We start from the raw sequence: 19,845 nt of genomic DNA on the forward strand, positions 1-19,845 counted from the left end.
GTGTTTTACTGCAGTTCCATTATGTTGCATTACTGCCACCTGCTGTTCTTCTTTTTCTTCTTTTGAGGTTTTTTTTTTTGGCGGTTGACAAACAACAAAATGGTGTATTACCACCACCACTGGTATGGAGTGTGGATTAAAATGACTTACTCCCTACCTTTTTTATATTCTCTCCCACAAATTAGTCATTTTAAGATACTGAAAAATAAAACTATAACATTCATTTCCCGAATTATTGTTTCCAGTTCTTGATTATATAATTTTAGTTTTACCTACCACCTGCTGTTTCACTTTAACTTAATATTTATGAATTAAAGGGACAGTTCACCCAAAAATGAAAATTATCCCATGATTTACTCTCTCCCTCAAGCCTAAACTAAAATAACTAGTTGGCAGATGGCCTACGCAAATCGACTTATGCCAAAAGAGTAATCTCTGACCTGACGCATGACGCACTGACAAACACAGAAGTGCAGAAGATAGAGCAAAACAAAACACCGGTCACGTTCACGGCTTAAAGGCACAATATGTAAGATTTTTGGGTTAAAATATCCAAAATCAACTAGAACAATGTTATGTATTTTGTTGCCTTGTGTACTTACATTATCCCAAATGTTTCCAAGAAACAAGGTGCTTTTGTTTTGAATAAGCGACCTCTAGCAGCAAATTTTTACATATTTTGCCTTTAACAAAAAAGCTGCTAAAACTGCACTACTGTTGAAAAAAACTATGATTTCATTAAAAGAGTTACCTCCTGTTTATTTCCTGAAGGATGACAATTTTTATGTTTAATTATTGTTTTAGATGTTTCTGTTATCTAATAATTTATTTGTTTATTGTTTTTTTGTTTTTTTTACATCCATCCATCATAAAAGTGATCCATCCAGGGGGTTAATAAAGGCCTTCTGAAGCACAGCGATGGGTTTTTGTAAGAAAAATATCCATATTTATTAATATAACGCCGATTGTGTTCATCTGAAAGAAGGATGGCTGTAGGATGGCTTGAGGGTGAGTAAATCATGGGATAATTAAATTTTTTACAAAGATGTTTCTGTCATTTTATGTAGTTTTTTTTTTTTATCATGCTGATGTAAGTTCAAGTGTCCTTTTTTTTTTTTTAATAAGTTTGGTTTTAGTTATTTGATGCTATAAAAATAGGAGTGTGACATCATGATTGACTGACAGCTTCTCTGAGCGAACTGATGCGCCAACTGACTTTTTTTTCGGTATCTTTTAAATATGACTATGTGGTTAGTAGATGTATTTACCTTATTTTAACAAGCCTCTTGTCATACAACATTCAGCAAACATCAAAACTAGAGCAGTCAGGCTACTTAAAAAAGGGGGAGTTTGTTTTCGACAACTGTTTGTAATGTAAAGAAGATGTCATGTGATTCCCTCTGAGACAGTTTCTTTAATTGCGTAGCTTGAGCAAAGGCTTAACAGATAGTGTACAACTTCAGAAATGAACTCCAGAAAGCAGTCTCCATAACTTTTGTGACTTTACTGGTGATTGCTCTTCTCAATTTTGTTGTAAATCTACAAACAAGAAGAGAAAATATGTATGAACATTATGTTTACATTTACATGCACATATCCAGTTTAACATTAGTTTGATTTTGTACATAGTTCCTTTTTAACATTGTTTTAAGCAATATACATATGAAGAAATTATATTCAAATGAGATATAAGTACAAATATAGCTGCAAGCAGTGATGACGGGCCCAAGCCCCGGTGAAGGTAAAGCTGGTAAATATACAAGAACTATGTCAAAGTTGTTTGAAAATGCCACATTTACTGCAACCAGCTGGTGCCAATATGGCCATGAACTACAATAGCCACATCCATGAGATCATTTAAATTTAGATGAATTTCAGGTCATAGGATGTCATAGGTCACTTACAAATGAGTGTGAAGTTATCATTTGCAGCTCAAAATTTTGTAAGTCCAGAAGTATTTATCATTTTTAAATATGTTTCTTAACCTTATTATTAAACTAATTATATAAAACCATGTTGTCAGTGCACTACAAATTAACTGGTTTTATGCCTTTATTTTGTCATTAAAACTGATAGAAACAGATCCTAAGTCTTAAAAGATTTCATATCCTGTAATGCAGGCATAACCACACAGCAAAGAAAGGGTTACACTCTAAACCATCAAGAGTATAAAATATACTCACGGACACATGTATTACACAATTTAACATCTTCAGTATTTTGGCATCATGTTGAGAAAGTTTGGTGTGAATCGTATGAAGCTGTTTGGAGCAGTAGTTAAAAATTCAGAGCTAGATTAAAAAAATCCTCATTCAAACAAAAATATCTGACTTCCCATTGGTCGGAGATAATGACTGTAAATTAGAAAGTTGTCTGGCTCATATATAAGAACAATATGTGTAGCAAGTTTGGTGATTGTAGGTAAAACTAACACCCCAATTTAGTCAAAAGGTGGCGCTACTGAGCCCTTCCTACACACCCATTTCTAAGGCTTTGCCCATGTGTTCTGGCTGACAACTCTGATGTGTGTCGAGTTTCATGCAATTTGTCTCAAAAACACCCAGAAAGAATAAAGTTTGACAGGTTGCCATGACAACAGTATTCAAGATATCAAGAATCCTTTCACAGGTGTACATCTGGTGTGACAGTTTGAAGCCCCTCAAACACAACCATTTAAAAGGGTGCGCCACAGAGCTCCCCATGTTAAGGGCCCCAAAAAGTGCCCGAAAAAATTTTACCTTAGGAAAACAATAGGGCCCAGCTTAGCCCCTAAGAGCTTGGGCCCTAAATAGAAGTGAAATTAACATATTTGTTACACCGCTAGCACATGGCATGTTAGTAATAATGCAAATTGAGTGTGCTTACAACAAAAATACAGCAATAATCTCAATCTAATAAACACTTCAAATCACTATTTAGTAAAAAAAAGAAAAAAGTAAAAAAATTATATATATATATATATAGGACTTATGGACAACATTTCCAAGGCTTAAATGATCAACCAAAAAACAAAATTGTCTGCACACTGAAAGACATCCAATTAGACCAGGGCAAGGGTCTATAACAAAAATACTTTAATTTAACATCTGCAAAGTGAAAAAAGTGCAAAAAGGTGAAAAGTGTCTTAAAAACAGATCAAAGAGCAGACGTTTCAGCTCATGCTTTCTTCAGTGCTCATTTTTTTAAGGCTTAAATGATGAAATCAATAGCTGAAAGGAAGTGCATGCACGTTCCTCTTGACCGCATTCACTGAGACTAACCCATATTAAACTGTACTGCATAAACATAGTGCAGTACCTTAAATGATCAGTGGGAGGTGGATAGGAAACACAAATAGACATATGCAACAGCACAGCCAGGGGCTGGGTGTATAAACCACTAAGGCTGCATCCGAAATTGCATACTTCCCTAATATATAATCACAGTACTCATAAAAGAGTAGGCAAAAAGCACCCAGATGACCTACTACTTCTGGGGAGATTCTGAAGTGTGCAATCGATGGACACTTTAGGACCTGTCCCAAATAGCACCCTAAACACTCACGGTCTTCATATGAGTCCGCACTTCCTTAACATAACGCTGCTTTGACTGTCGAGAAGAAGTCTGCTGCGGAGCTCGCTTCAGTGCGGGCTCAGCAAAAGTGCGCATTGAGGGCGCGTGACAAATGGGACACCCTACGGTCTCATGGACTTAACGGACACGGTCACACGGCAGCCATTATAAGTCCACAAGACCGAAAGTGCATATGAAGTGTGCCATTTGGGACAGGGCCTTACAATCCCATGAGGCCACGGGAGAGGATTTGTGAATGGCAGTTAAGCGACGCAACTGACGCTGGTAGGTCACATGATAATGACAACATGGCGAATGTAGTACATCCAGATTACATTCATACTACAGACACTTGCTAGAATATACTTTTTTAGCAGTCGTAAAAGTTCTTATAAGTAATTACTTATTCAAAATAAGTACCACTACCTACTAAAGAGAGTATTTCAGATGCAGCCTAACTAGTTAGTCATCAATTTAACTGCTAGTGAGTCATACTAGTTCTTAAGACACTAGGTGCGTCCCAATTCACATACTTATGCACTATTCTATGACGTTTTTAAGTACAAATAGTGCGAAATTCCAAAAAGAAAAAGTGCACTTTAAATACTCGGATGATGCACTAAATTAACGGAAAAAACAAAGTGTGGAATGTCGGACACTTCATGCACTCAATTGTCGTAGCTTTAATTACGTTGCGGAGGGCGAGAGGGGATTAGACTCCAATGTTAAATGACAAAATAACCTACAATTCACGCACTACACGGATGAGTACATAGTGCATAAGTACATAGTGTATAAGTGCATAGTGTATAAGTGCATAGTGTATAGTGCGTCATTTGGGACGCAACTACTGTCTTAACATAATGGCTATGTTTATGCAACTGGCCCCATGATACAACTATTTGTTCAATTCTTTCACATGTATACACTATTATGGCCAGAAAATGCAAACATGACCCAGATGTTTTCTGCCACATCTGTGGGCATTTTCTACGTTCAAACAGTGGCAAAAAATTTTACATTTTATGAAAACAGCTTATTTATTTATTTATGAATTTGTGTTTGTAAAGATATAGACATTAAATATTTTTTGAAAGATTGCAAGTTAATAGGCTACTTCTTTCTGTCATTAAAACCGAAACATTTGCCTTTTGACTGCTTTTGTTATTATTTGTTATACAGTGCATTAAAGCAGATATATAATTTGAAAAATCTTCATTCCTAATTTGTGAAAAAACAAACTGTACGTTAACGAAAATGTATTTATTTATGAAATATTAGGCTTTTTTGCAAATCAGATGCACTACTAAGATGTACTAGGTCTGTGTTATATAATTATAAAAACTAGGAGCGCTGCTGAGACCGGAAGTTTTTTTTTTCCTCAGGCTGATGACAAGTTCCGGTTGGCTAAATTTGAACGTTGTTACACGGTCGCTCACTGAGCTGATGGTTTAAAATTTAAAGCTCTGCTCATTTGATTGAAGGCGCGATATATTAAATCCGCTTTTACAAGGTATGTTGAGCAAACGAAATATTTTTGGCTAAAGCTGAACTTTTTGCTAGTATGTTAAGCGTGTGCGTTTGTCACATGGTCGATTATTAAGTGAACCACAGAAGCGAGATGATGTTGCGGACACGAAAAACGCCGACAAATATGATAAATAGATATTAAGCGTTCACAAATGTTGGAATTTGTTATCTTATATGGTTTAATTTTAGTTATATGTTAATGTTTATTTTCTATTTTTGCACGTATTCACAGCTTTGGAATATTGTATTAGAGTTATAATACTGTATTGTTTAATATTACTATAGTTTTATACTTTTCAACTATCATGTATTGTATTCATTATATATATTCAATATTTTATTTATTAATCTATTTTAATGCAAACACATGAAAAGGCCTTAGATTGAGTATAATAACACTTGAAGACATCATTAGTTACAGCAGCTCAGTCCAGATTCTTTTACATTTGTAAATGTATTTGACCATTTCAGGTCAAACCTTGGGGCTTTCTAACAAGAGAGTGCCTTTTCTTTAAAACTGCACAGTTTTATCTCTTTTTCATGTGTTCAGGTTTAATTGCCGTGACAACAGGAGAGTGAAGTGCTCAGGTGCTGATCAGGTGTTTTCCAAATTTCAAACGGCGATGGATTCCGGCACTGTATCGCTTTTTCAGAGAGTCTCTGAAAAACTGGGCTGGGACAGAGATGGTGGTCTTGATAAAGCTGAAGAGAAGGTGTAGTATTTATAATGAACATATGTCATTTACAAACAACACATCCCATGATGTCTCATTAGAGCCTGTCCTTCAAATGTCTCTTGCTGTTATTGCAGTTGAGGAAGAGCTTGAAGAAGAGCAGACGTCCAGCGCTGGGCAGTTTTAACTCGAACCCGTTCTCAGGCTCAGATCCAGCACACCGACTGCTGCTGTCTGACACTGATGGCTCAGGGAAAGAGAATCCATCTCGACAGGATCACGTGCTGTTGTCGTCAGATGATGAGGACTTTGATAAGTGTAAGTTTCGGTTTTACACTGTAACTGCTTGCATGGATTCTTATGTTATGTGAATGAATGAATTATTATTTTTATATTTGATTTTTATTTCCACAGTTCTTGCTGCAAAGGCTACACCAAAATCCACATTTAAACAGTCTGCATCAGCTGCCCAGAAACCAAGGTGAGAATCTTATAAATTTGAAACATACTTTACTATACAGCTTTGATGCCAGACACATTAACCAGCTGCTGTACAAACAGCAATCGGGGATCATATTTCCTAGCAGAAGGATTGTATTCAATGAATTTTCTTAATTTACAAAAAATATTTAAAGGTGCTGTGTATAATTTTGTGACCGTTCTAAAACACAAAAAAAAACCATAATGTGGTTGCTTATGTTTAGGAAACATGAAAAGTTATTCTACTTTGAAATGTGCGTTCCGTGTCGGAATGTCTGTTTGTTTTTTTATTCCGTCTGAGTGATTCCGCCCACTGCCAATTTAGCCAATTGTATTGACACCCGGGTTGCCAGTTGGTGGAAAACACAGCCATGAAAGCCAGCAAACAAACTGAGTCAGAGATTGCAGATTCCACCCGACCAAAATCTAAAAATCTCTATGAACGGAGCATATTAAAAACTGGATAAATCAACTTAGAGTATGTAAGTCTCCTCGCCTTCCATTAGCAATTGCGCTCGTTCCTGTTGCTTGACCTCAATCTGGCAACCCACGTGAGCGTCGAGTCTGAGGAGGAGGGGACGGGAAACAACTCTCTCCAATAGTTTCCAATAGAGACAGGAACTAAACAGAGCATTACTGGCAGACTGGGAAGAGAGGAGCTGCAACAATGTCAAATATGGGAAAATAATGAAAATTCAAGCATGAAAACCTGTTCTAGTAGAGCCCAAAAACAAAATCAAGACTGTTAAAGGGCATAATAGTTCCTCTTTAATAGTATTATCTACTAATCATTTTATAACAGCGATAAAGGTGTGGGCACATTTACCGCTGTCTTTACCGCAAATTTTCTAGGGCAAAATCCAGTCATTTCAATAGGAATCCATGTGAGAGGGAATTTCAGGCAGTAGGGATTGTTGTATGGTGAATAGTGACTCCCTGCTTGCTGTGGCTATATATTCACTATATTAACATCATCAACACCTTGACACGAGGTAAAGCTAAATAACTTTTTTTTTTTTTTTTCCCCTTAGGGAACCAATTAAAGTTTTGTCTTCAGATAGTGATGATGAATTTGAAATATGTAAGTTCTCTATCAACTGCTTTCAAATCAAATAACTGATGTTGACAGATGTCACACACAATTTTTACATTTGCATTTTTTATTTTTTTTTTAGTTTTAAATCAAGTGAAAACCCCAAAGGCTAAAGTGCGATCGCAGTCTGTGAGTAGCAGTGATGACAGGTCAGTGTAACACAATTTGCCTTAAACCAGTTCTTCAATATATCACCATGACTGTCAATCACCAGTTATTATTTCACCCCTTAGTTTGAAACGCTTCATAGTGGACAGCATGTCATCTGATGATGATTTTGTCACTGAGAGGAAGCCTTCCATTAATAAAGGTATGCTTATCTTTGAGTACGTTTAACCCGTGTAAGCTGTTCGGGGTCTTTTTGATCTCAAATGACGTTTGCTGAAATAAAAAATGTTCCCTTGATCCAAATGGCATAAGACTTTGTAAAGCTGTCAACACTTTCTAGATCTACAAAAAAAAAAAAAAAAAAAAAATATATATATATATATATATATATATATAAATTGGATTTGCTTCTGATGTCTGGTCATCATATTTGTAAACCAGTGATTCTTTGTGTCTGTTAATTAATGAATCTGTTGATCCACTTTGCAAACCGTTGTGAATTATTCATTCATGGATCAGACACCACTGTTCCTTTCATATATAATAGCCACTAGATCAAGTTTTAATGTTGTTGTTTTTTTTTTTTTTTTTGTGAACACAGTGTATCTAACAAATTCTGTTTCTTCTGTACAGGGAAAGCCAAGACTGCTAGAACTCCTAAATCAGTTCAGAAGACAGAGAAACAACCTCCACTTCACTGCAATTCTCCAGTCTTCCTAAGCGACAGTGATGACGACAGTAATGTTGTTATTAAGAGCACCTGGAGGACCAGACACAGCCGTCCACCGTCAGAGGAACTTCACACCACAAGTAAAAACAGAGAGGAGACTGCAAAACCTCGTGTTCCTCCACCAGCAGTCACTGTGACGACACACAGCAGTCGAGATGACACATGCAGCTCTGAGGAGGAGTTCCAGTCTTTACTGGACAGAGTCAGACAAAATCAGAGTCTAGGAGGCAGAACACTTGCGAGCCCAAAGCCGCCTCCAGGTACGGCTCACAGTTCACACAGCAGCAGAATATGGTTCAGTCCTGTTTGGAGTCTTGAATGTAGTTGACACAATTCACTTATGAATGAGAGTGACAATACTGACTACCTTAAATATTCAGGATTCATAAGCAGATTTTTAGAGTAGGTTTGATTTGATGTGTGGTAAATGAATGAAAAACATTTATTGCTTGTTGTTTACATCAAAATTTGCGCGTTTAACTTGTGCACAAAATTGGAATATCGCATAAAACATTTGCGAATAAAGTACCAAAGTTGCTGCAATCGGGGAAGAAGCTGTTGCTGTTTTTTCCTCCATCATAAAAGCATTGCGTCTCAGAGCGGCAGATCAAACGCAATAAACTCTCATGTACACTTGCATTTGGATGCTGGTTTTTGGGAAAGCAAACATATGAGACGCTTCTGGGAGGGAATTAAATCCAGTCATTCTGATGACAGACTTTGGCTAAGGCGTTTCAGAACCACTAAACCAACATTTGAGATGCTGTGGTGCAATTGGTCCGCTGGTTATCCAATCACACCCTCTTCTTAGGCAAGATCACATAAAGTTTTTGTTGCGCATCGAAGGATTTATTTGGTAAATGTGTTTCCATTGTAGTTTATGCACGTTGTCTTATTGTATACAAATAAAAACCTTTCCATCTAGGTTTTTTTTTTAATTTTATTTTTTATGAAATATCCCAAAATGTGCATAAAAAAAAAAGATGGATGGATGCATAGCTACTGACATGCATATAAGTGTGCTTGTCCTTTGCTTTGCCCCCGGAATGTGATTTCAACTGATTTCAAGGGGGTTCACAGCAACAACTTGCCCTGGATACACCAGCTACAGCCCTGGTTACCAAAGGTTATCAATTTTATTGTTGAAATGAGTTGTGATAATCTTTGAAGTATCAATTGAAAATGATAAACAAATCCCCATATGACATCGCTTTCCAGCAAAAGTCTGGATCTAAATTATATCTGCATAGTTTCCAGCTATAATTGCAAGTGGAACTAAGTATTTTGTTTTCTGTTTTCTCTTTTATTGATTATTTTAAGAATTGTTTTTCTCTCTCCATGTAGAACCCAAACCACGACCTCCCTGTTTGTCGACACCATCTGCCAGGGGTAAGAAAGCTGGTAGCCAGTTACCAGTTAATGGACCGTCCATAATCCAGACCCCAGTGCATCGGACACCCAGCAGCAGACCAGTGAGCCATACTGAACCCAGAGCTCCTCCCAACAGCAGGTACTGCTGACCCTCTGAATCTCCCCAGATCTGCCTTTCTGAGGATCGTATACATGCCATCAGCAGTGTCGTTCATGACATTCATATCCTGCTGTTCCTGTTTGTCAGAGTGGTGGTTTGTAAAACTCCAGGCTGCTTCCTGCAGTCTCTGTCTGTACCTGGATCGTTGTACTGCCGCAGCTTCAAACAGAACAAAGAGGAGCTGACCAGCAAACTCTACCAGCTCTACAACACCAGCGTGTTTGACAGTAAGGTACATGTGAAAACCTGCAATTGCATTTGTAGTAATTATTAGTGGTTTTTGCTCAGGCACTCATATCACTAGGTCTAATATTTAGGGTTAGAGGTTTGTTTAAACCCACACCGTATTCATGTCGTATTCACTGTGTGTATTGCATGTTAAATTGAGACTTCTGCTTTAGTCCCTCCTTTAATGGAGCGGCCAACTGGAAATAGTGCAGCATAGTTTGAAATCAAGGATTTAAAGTTGTTACTTGTGCATGGCCAGTAGAAGTGGACCGATTTTGCAGATAACAATCACTAGGTTGGACCACGCTGGCCGATAACTGATTAATCAACCGATTAGTTTTTAAAATGGATACTGAATGGGGAAAAAAAAAAAAAGTGTTGAACCATGACAATGTACTGTACTTTTTTAATATAAATATATATAAGTATATCTTGATCATTCATGTTAGTTCATAGTGAATTAACTGTTAAGAGATACAACTTTGAAATCTAAAAATGTTGAAATTAACAAATGAATAATACTTTTATTAACCTTAGTTAATGTTAATGAGTTAATGAAATGTATGTATACTCTCACTTGATTTGCTTCTATTTTAGAACACTTGATTATCTAATCAAAATAACAAAATATGTATTACAGTGACAATAAAAAAGAACTGAACTAGGATACATTTTTGATTTGTTAAAGGATTAGTTCACTTTCAAATAAAAATTAGCCAAAGCTTTACTCACCCTCAAGGCATCCTAGGTGTATATGACTTTCCTCTTTCTGATGAACACAACCTGAGATTTATTAATAAATATCCTGACACATCCGATATATAATGGCAGTAAGCGTTACCAAACAATTATGAGCTGAAGAAAGTGCCTCCATCCACATTCATCCATCATAAACATATTCCACACGGCTTCAGGGGGTTAATAAAGGCCTTTTGAAGCAAAGTGATGCGTTTGTGTAAGAAAAATATCCATATTTAACAAGTTATGAAGTAAAATATCTAGCTTCCGCCAGACTGCCTTCTGTATTCTACTTGCAAAGAAAGTGTAAAACTCTTGCAGTTCAAAATGCTTATGCTAGCCTACGTCCTACGCCTTTCCTATTCAACTTACGGAAACAAACTTAAGTGACGCGACGCTAGTTCCGTTTTTTTTTTCCGTAATTTGAATACAGAAGGCGGTCTGGCAGAAGCTAAATATTTTACTTCATAACTTGTTAAATATGGATATTTTTTTTTTACACAATTGCATTGCTCTGCTTCAGAAGGCCTTTATTAACCCCCCGGAGCCGTGTGGAATATGTTTATGATGGATGGATGTGAATGGATGCACTTTCTTCAGCTCATAGTCATTGATCCCGCTCACTGCCATTTATAAAGCGCGGATGTGTCAGGATACGTATTAATAAATCTCTGATTGTGTTCATCAGAAAGAAGAAAGTCTTATACACCTAGGATGGCTTGAGCGTGAGTAAAGCTTGGGCTAATTTTCATTTGAAAGTGAACTAATCCTTTAATGTTTCTCTCGGCTGCATGAACATATCAATTTGCTTTCTCACATCACTAGCTTTAAATATGCAACTTCGCTGGATAACGAATGCATAAAAGCGACTAGCTGGATATAATCGAATTAAAATTGGTAACAATCGTGACATTAAACATTTCGGTTGGACTTGCGGTTGTTTTTGTCACATTGTTTTAACCGTTTGAGGTACTAGTAATGTTGGCGTCCTCTCAACCTCGATGGCAAACATACTGCTGTTCTTTCTCTACTAATGCAGCACCACGAGGCATCAGTGATGGTTTTATTTCGCCTCTAGAGGCCGCTCTCATGCTATATAGTGACAATGAACACTTCTCAGCCGCTCCAGCAATGGACGCAACCTGGAAAAACCATCGATATGGACTTTTGCCGATAACGGATTGTTCGAACAATCGGTTATCGGTGCTGATTAATTGGCAAAACCGCTCAATTGGTTGACCTCTAATGTCCAGTGACAGCTGAATTCTATCTAGTTAACACTACTTGAATCCATCACATGGACAGACCATTATGCACAGACATTTACAGTACAGACATTTAATGCAGCCTCTGCACACAAGAAGATAAATGATTAAAAATTGCCAAATACCGGCTGATAACGTCGGCCTTGGCAATATATCGGTCAACCACTAATCCAGAATATTATAGAGACCTGAGGGTGGCCTCTTTAAAGGGTTAGTTCACCCAAAAATGAAAATTGTCATTAATTACTCGCCCTCATGTCGTTCCACACCCATAAGACCTTTGTTCATCTTTGGAAGACAAAAATTGAGATATTTTTGATAAAATCCGATGGCTCAGTGAGGCCTGCATCGCCAGCAAGAACACTCCCTTTTTCAATGCCCAGAAAGCTGCTAAAGACATATTTAAAAGAGTTCATGTGACTACAGTGGTTCAACCTTAATGTTATGAAGTGACGAGAATACTTTTTGTGCGCCAAAATAACGACTTTATTCAACAATATCTAGTGATGGGTGATTTCAAAACACCGCTTCATGAAGCTTTGAAGCTTTACGAATCTTTTGTTTCAAATCAGTTATTTGGAGCGTGTATCAAACTGCCAAAGTCACGCCCCCCAGTGGTGAACCATTGAAATTTCGAAACACTTAAATGCACACTCCAAACCACTGATTCGAAACAAAAGATTCGTAAAGCTTCGAAGCTTCATGAAGCGGTGTTTTGAAATCGCCCATCACTAGATATTAGTCATTATTTTGTTTTTTTTGGCGCACAAAAAGTATTCTCGTCGCTTCATAACATTTAAGGTTGAACCACTGTAGTCACATGAACTGTTTTAAATACGTCTTTAGTAGCTTTCTGGGTATTGAAAGTGTTAATTGTCTTGCTGGCAATGGAGGCCTCACTGAGCCATTGGATTTTATGAAAAATATCTTAATTTGTGTTTCGATGATGAACGAAGGTCTTGCGGGTATGGAACGACATGAGGGTGAGTAATTAATGACAGAATTTTCATTTTTGGGTTAACTAACCCTTTAACCTGAGCCAGTAAGCACCCAGCTGCAACTGCATAATAACACTCTTTAAAACCCTGTAGAACACCTTAGCAATGGCATAGCAATGCACTGGCAACCAGTCACAATACTTTTAGGCTAATTAACACTGCACCAACAGACACCGACCGATGGCGACAACCACCATTCACACAGAATGCGTTTTTTTGCGTTTTAAAACTCAAGATGCAGGGCAGTAGTGCAGAATGGGGGGGAAAAGCCTCTGGTTGTTTTAAAATCACTAATTTTAAATATAAATTCCAACCCCTCAGCTTCCCACCGACATGTCTGTCACATGGAACAAGAAGATGCGTAAGACAGCAGGATATTGCATCTCAGGCCAGGAGCGCGGCACTGGGAAACGATACGCCCGCATTGAGCTGTCTGACAAAGTGTGCGACTCTGCAGGTACTTGTCATTACGGTTTTGAAATTCTCAACAGCTCTTGATACTTGGCAATAAACACAGTGTGTTTCCACTTATAGATCGCTTACGGGATACGTTAGTCCATGAAATGTGTCATGCTGCCACATGGCTCATAAACAATGTTCGTGACGGCCACGGGCCGTTCTGGAGGCTTCATGCCCATAAAGCAATGCTGGCACATCCTGAGCTACCGATGGTTACCCGCTGCCACAGTTACGACATCAACTACAAATACCAATATCAGTGTAACCGCTGTAAGAACACGTAAGTACAGAATTGTCTTGATTTGCTGCTATGGGTCACATTTTTAAGGTACTGTCACATTTACCATTGTTTGGCAATTTCCATGGGTGAAATCCAGTCATTTTAATAGGAATCCATGTGATCTGAAGTTCTGTGTGAGCGAAATATTTTCCTACACAGATTTCACAACAGTTTGGTCACATGAATTCACCGTCATAAAGTACTCACCCTCATGTCATTCCACACCCGCAAGACCTTCGTTCATCTTTGGAACACAAATTAAGATATTTTTGATGAAATCCGAGAGATTTCTGAACCACACATAGGCAGCAATGTCATTGCACTTTTCAAGGCCCAGAGAGGTAGCAAAGGCATCATTAAAGTATTCCATGTGACTATAGTGGTTCAACCATGAAGAAATGAGAATACTTTTTGTGTGCAAAAACAAAACAAAAATAACGACTTTATTCAGCAATTTCTTCTCTTCCGTCAGTCTCCTACGAGGTTTACGTTGTAGAGACACTGCAGCGCTTCTGGGTTCTATGCAGAACGCCGGCTCATTATTGGCTGACGCTGTTCACGTGAGCAGCACGACATATGCGTGTGATGCTGATGCAGTACTGAGACGGCGTTCTGACATAGAACCCGGAAGCGCACACAAAAAGTATTCTCGTTGCTTCATAACATTAAGGTTGAACCACTGTAGTCACATGATCTATTTTAACGATGCCTTTTCTGGGCCTTGAAAAGTGCAATGTTGTTGCTGCCTATGTGTGGTTCAGATGCCTCTTGGATTTCATCAAAAATATCTTAATATGTGTTCCGAAGATGAACGAAGGTCTTACGGGTTTGGAATGACATAAGGATGAGTACTTGCTGACAGAAATTTCATTTTTGGGTGAACTAACCCTTTAACCAACAGATGGCTGTCCCTAATAGTCAGTGTTCATATCCCTCACAGGATCGGCCGCCACTCTAAGTCACTGGACACAACGAAGTTTGTGTGTGCTTTGTGCACCGGACAGCTGGTTTTGTTGACTCCCTCAAAGCCCCGGGCACCCACACCCTTTGCTTCCTTTGTGAAGGAGAACTACAGCTCAGCGAGACAGGAACTGGCAGGCCAGAGTCACGCTGAGGTCATGCGCAAACTCAGTGCCGACTTCGCCAGCAAGACACGTCTCAGTCAAAGCTGATCTCTGATCAGACACACACAAGACTCACATACCTCGAACCATCATGATTGCTGCATTAGTTTGAGTTCTGTTGATAAGCAACATCAGCTTACTTGAAATATTGACTTTTGCCTGCCTGTCACCCTCCATCAGATTGTTTTTATTTGTTTTATACTGTGAAATAACTTTATTTATGGTCAAAGGCCATAAATTTGATATGAGCCATATTCATGAGTTTGTTGTTAAATCTTAAGATCGACCTCTTGCTATCAAAGGTAAATGCGTGTTCTGTTATTTGTGTCTGTGTGTCATGTTGGTTAGTTATGCCTCATCTTGTGTTTTATTTGTGTTCAGATGTTTTATTTTTTCAGAATAAACAATTGGTTTATTACTTTCTTTTTTCCCCCCTTTATTCTGTGCCCATGAAATATTAATATTTTGAATGCTTATGCTCACCAAGGCTGCATTTATTTGTTTAAAACTGCAGTAAAAATAGTAACATTGTGAAAAAATACAATTTGAAATAACCTGTAATATATTGTAAAATGTAATAACATTTTACTTAACATTTCTGATTAATATCAATGTTGAAAACAGTTCTGCTGCTTCATATTTTTGTGGAAACCATCATACATTTTTTTTCAGGATTCATCAAAAGATCCGAAGAACCGTATTTTTTTCTGAACATGGAAATCTTTGGTAAAATTGTCACCTTTAATCAAAAAAATGCTGAATTAAAAAAATCTTTTGAATGGTAGTGTATTTTATGTATAGACTTATATATTTATAGCACAACTGAAGTTGGTTCTGAACACGGAATATTACCCTCCATAGGAAGATTCTCTGCTTGCATCATGTAAGTCAAATTGGGCAAGAAAATAAATTGACAATAAAGAGAGAGGAATAAAGGTCAACACCAATAATCTCAATGGCTGCTTAATATAATTTATTTTATTTTAAATAATACTTAAATAGCATCTCAAATAAAAATAAAAAAAACATGAAACTAATTTTAAAGAGAGATGGTGCAAATAGGAAAAATACCACAGGATCACCGTATGTATTTACTAAAACTGCAGACATCTCCTCTATTGAAGCTGAGGCACAGAGAAGGGCTGTAGTACAGACATCCCTGAAAGCGCAGTGAAAGTCAACAGAAGGGATTGTAAACTTGAATATAATAATCATTCAACAGGTCTCTGAATTGTTTAATAAGTGATATACTATTCATAAATACTTTTAAAAAAAACACAAGGCAGAAACTTAAATGTATATATCAGTGCATATGAAAAAATACATTTAACATTTTAATTCTTCATATTGTGACAGTAGCTATGGACGCCTTTAATTTCCAATTGATGAATCCGAACATACTGTTTACATGAACTCTAAATAAGTGATCGGGTTGATTTATGTAACAAGCTTCATATTTGAAATGAATCTTTTGAAATCCGCTGTTGGTGCGTACATCATCTCACCATCGCTTCTTTTTTTATCATTATTTTTTGTTTGTTTTAAAAGGCAGACTTTAAGGGATAGTTAACCTAAAAAATTTAAATTCTGTCATCAGTAGTTCCAAACCTGTATGAATTTCTTTGTTCTGCTGAACACAAAGGAAGAAATTTGGAAGAATGTCAGTAACCAAACAGATCTCGCCCCCCCATTGACTGTCCTAGTATTTATTTTCCTACTACGGTAGTCAATGGGGGGGGGGCGAAATCTGTTTGGTTACTAACATTCTTCCAAATATCTTCCTTTGTGTTCAGCAGAACAAAGAAATTCATACAGGTTTGGAACTACTTGAGGGTGAGTAAATGATGACAGAATTTTCATTTTTTGGGTGAACTATCCCTTTAATATTTATATATTTTGGGTCCTAATTAGAAGACGATGAGCACTTGAGGCTTTGTGCCTTGCTGCTGATGTTTATCAAGCAGTAAAAAAGCTCTTTCCCATGCCCAAAACAAGGTGTCTGTGGATGCAAGGACTGGTGGGACAACATTGTCCTGCACCATTTTACAGACGATGATTGGCAGGAAAATTTTATTTTTAGATTGACACGACAGCAGCTTGTTCTGTGCGTCATACGTCTGTACGTCATTTCTATGTCCTCGCACATGCGCAGAACATTCTAGTTTCGGTTTTCAATTCAGTCATGTGTTTACATGTTCTATCGAATGGATTAGAAAGGTTTGAAACCACCCCCTATAATCTGAATGAAATTCAAATCAGATTGGGTCGATTTATTCGGATTGAAGTGGTTACATGTGACTTTATATACTGCTACTAGCCCGATTATTAGGGTGAATGTAAACGCAGCTATTTCAGGAAAATTAAGCACATTTTGTCTGTATTGTCAGGAAAATTAAGCACATTTTCCCTCCAAATTCGCATTTCAAGTAAAGCATCCATGTATCTTACTTTTCATTTATTTTTTGTGATTATCATTTTTAAAATTAAAAATAATTTAAAAAAAACTTAAAAATAAACTTTATTTTTAATGCAAATGTATTTTTTTTAAACATAAAATTAGCTCATATAATGAATGACAGATTGACAAAATATTTGAGTGCATCATTGTATGACTCACTCAATCACTACAACCTCTGTTATGTTTACCTTTATCTTTACCGGTAAGATTTGAGACTATAGTGTGTAAACAGCTGACGTTTGGCTATTTGGCAAACCCGCACAGATCTGATATGACCACTAGGGTTGACAGGCATCAAGGTTTTGGAATGGTACGGTGCATAAAACAGTGAAAGGATAAAAAACTCTAATATGTTTACATAGAAATTAATATTTGTTATACTCCTGTGCTTCTGATAACATTCAGTACAAACTTGTTTTCTTCATGATGCGAAGAAATTCCTGCTGGTTAACTTCTCCGTCACCATCTCTGTCTGCTTCATCAATCATTTCCTAAAGACAGCCATACATGAAAAAAAAAATGTTTTCCAATTCATAGTGACAACATCTATCACGGATCATGAGCAGGTTTGTGTGACTGTTCTTGTACCTGCAGCTCCTCGTCTGTGAGGTTTTCCCCCAGTTCTTTGGCCACTCTCTTTAGATTCCGGAAAGATATTTTTCCAGTCTCGTCATCGTCAAACAGCCGGAAAGCTTTAAGAATTTCTTCTTTAGAGTCCTTTTCAGCCTAGAGATTTCCAAACAACAATACGAGTTTTCTTTTCTAGCTGCCTGGAATAACTAGAATATTTTTATTAAAAATACCTTACCATTTTTTGGTTCATCACTGCCAGAAAATCATTGAACGAGATCTTTCCAGTTGCATCCTTATCAACCTCTGCAATCATTTTCTTGATTTCCTCCTTTTTAGGCTCAAACCCCAGCGCTCTCATGGCCACCTAGAGCAGAATTCTTCATTACTCACAGAAAGTTTGACATATAGATGTCATATAAAGATACAGTGGAGACCAAAGGTCTGGCAGCGCTATTAAAAATTATTACATTTTTGTATTCATTTCATTATGGCAAACATTTTTCGTTTAATTTTTTTTTTAAATCCTAAAACATTCCAAGTTAAAAGTCATCCTGAAATCAATTGACACTTTTTTTTTAGATGGAATATTGCAATGTTTATTATAAATGATTAATCTCATCAATATTTTTCTAAATTCATGTTCTTGAATCAAAATAACTTCCCCTCCCTCTTGCAACGACCTTCTCTTTTTTCTCTGATGACGTGTTTACTCGAGCGAGGGTGGGGCAACCTGTCACTCACATGAGATCCATCAATAGCAAACCACAACCATCCAATCAATTCCCCACGGACAAAATCAAGCCCCGCCCTACGTTTGTTCTTGTTTGGGAAGCCATTTCACTCGGATATGTCACAATAGGGTAGAAAAGACTAGTGCAGCTTCAGTTTCATGCCTAATTTAAAAGACAATCATAATATTTTCAGCGCGGTTTCAGGGTTTGGACCCCTCTGTATAGAGATATACTATATATAGCCAACAATGGCACACTGGCATGTACACTGCTCAAACTGTGTCCATGTTTTTAATAAATTCATGGCATTATATCTCACCTTTAACTCCTTCACCTCAATATAACCAGAACCATCAGTGTCAAAGAGCTCAAACGCCTCTCGGATCTCCTGCCTTTGCTCCTCTGTCAGTTCAGGCTTTGGATTGGCTTTTTTACGAGGGGCTACTGCCCCCAGTGATGGTCTTTTGGGACTAGTAGCCTGTGTTATATAGAATAGAATAGAATAAAATAGAACATTTATTAAAATAGGACCAGTCCAGTGCAGTGTGCATTACAATACAGTATATAAATACAATACACAAACTGTAAACATAAATAAGACGGTGCACATAAGAGATAATACAGATTGTTAGGTGAAAGAAATCGAGAATAAGAGGAATATAAAATTCTTTGCTCTTAAATAAGACTAGCATTTAATTAGTCGTGGTTGTAAATTCAATCCTAAATGCACTGATGACAATTTTCTCTGTATTTTGTCCGATTAAAAAGAAAGACCAGTAGCAATAATAAGCAACACATACGATGACATATGTGACACAATTTTTACATACTATAATGGCAATTAAACGGACACTAAAAGGGAGTGACACTACTTTGATTATTCGCAAAAATAAATATACAAATCACACAAATTGCGACATAGTTGCCGTCGTCGTGACTCACCATCTTAACCGAGAGAATACCAGCAAGAGGAGAATAATATAAACCACACTATGGTGAAGGCTTGGCTTATGAATATTAATTACGTTTCGTGACGTTCGGTCAGTAGTCCAAACTGATTGGCTGAAAGGAAGACGTTGGCAAGTGGGCGGAAGTCAGCTGCTCATGAATAATAATTAGGAGGCTGCAGGAAACAACTTCCACACAACCTAATTAATCAAGTCTATTCGCCATAGTAAGATTCGTAATTTCGTACTATTCGTACAAAAGCATCTTCACCCGATTATAACGCAAACTGTGAGAATAAAATACTATCCAGTTCACATGTTACTTTTATCACATAACTTGGGGCAT

General features: G+C 37.2%; 2 protein-coding genes across 2 annotated transcripts; one reads left to right on the forward strand and one right to left on the reverse strand.

Moving 5' to 3' along the window:
• The first annotated feature begins 4,920 nt into the window (after positions 1-4,920).
• Positions 4,921-15,208, forward strand: gcna (germ cell nuclear acidic peptidase). The gene is made up of 13 exons (XM_051860569.1): positions 4,921-5,065; positions 5,633-5,795; positions 5,894-6,074; positions 6,171-6,237; positions 7,268-7,317; positions 7,412-7,478; positions 7,563-7,639; positions 8,071-8,427; positions 9,512-9,677; positions 9,786-9,930; positions 13,249-13,384; positions 13,462-13,666; positions 14,607-15,208. The coding sequence occupies exons 2-13, from the start codon at positions 5,706-5,708 to the stop codon at positions 14,836-14,838; spliced, it is 1,773 nt and encodes a 590-aa protein (XP_051716529.1). The 5' UTR covers positions 4,921-5,065; positions 5,633-5,705; the 3' UTR covers positions 14,839-15,208.
• Positions 15,209-15,746: 538 nt separating this feature from the next.
• cetn2 (centrin, EF-hand protein, 2) lies at positions 15,747-19,643 on the reverse strand. The gene is made up of 5 exons (XM_051860582.1): positions 19,495-19,643; positions 18,872-19,030; positions 18,057-18,185; positions 17,837-17,974; positions 15,747-17,739 (listed from the first exon to the last, which is right to left on the reverse strand). The coding sequence occupies exons 1-5, from the start codon at positions 19,495-19,497 to the stop codon at positions 17,650-17,652; spliced, it is 519 nt and encodes a 172-aa protein (XP_051716542.1). The 5' UTR covers positions 19,498-19,643; the 3' UTR covers positions 15,747-17,649.
• Between the last annotated feature and the right edge of the window lie 202 nt (positions 19,644-19,845).

Source organism: Ctenopharyngodon idella, chromosome 14 (assembly GCF_019924925.1).
Source record: "Ctenopharyngodon idella isolate HZGC_01 chromosome 14, HZGC01, whole genome shotgun sequence".
NCBI classification, from domain to species: domain Eukaryota; kingdom Metazoa; phylum Chordata; class Actinopteri; order Cypriniformes; family Xenocyprididae; genus Ctenopharyngodon; species Ctenopharyngodon idella.

Excerpts from the sequence above, each read along its gene's own strand:
- gcna (XM_051860569.1), top strand. The coding sequence starts at position 5,706 with ATGGATTCCGGCACTGTATCGCTTTTTCAGAGAGTCTCTGAAAAACTG. Across the intron at positions 6,238-7,267 it reads TCAGCTGCCCAGAAACCAAG|GGAACCAATTAAAGTTTTGT; the intron begins GTGAGAATCTTA and ends TTTTCCCCTTAG. Across the intron at positions 7,479-7,562 it reads GTGAGTAGCAGTGATGACAG|TTTGAAACGCTTCATAGTGG; the intron begins GTCAGTGTAACA and ends TTCACCCCTTAG.
- cetn2 (XM_051860582.1), bottom strand. Across the intron at positions 17,975-18,056 it reads CAGTGATGAACCAAAAAATG|GCTGAAAAGGACTCTAAAGA; the intron begins GTAAGGTATTTT and ends GGAAATCTCTAG. Across the intron at positions 17,740-17,836 it reads TCACAGACGAGGAGCTGCAG|GAAATGATTGATGAAGCAGA; the intron begins GTACAAGAACAG and ends GGCTGTCTTTAG.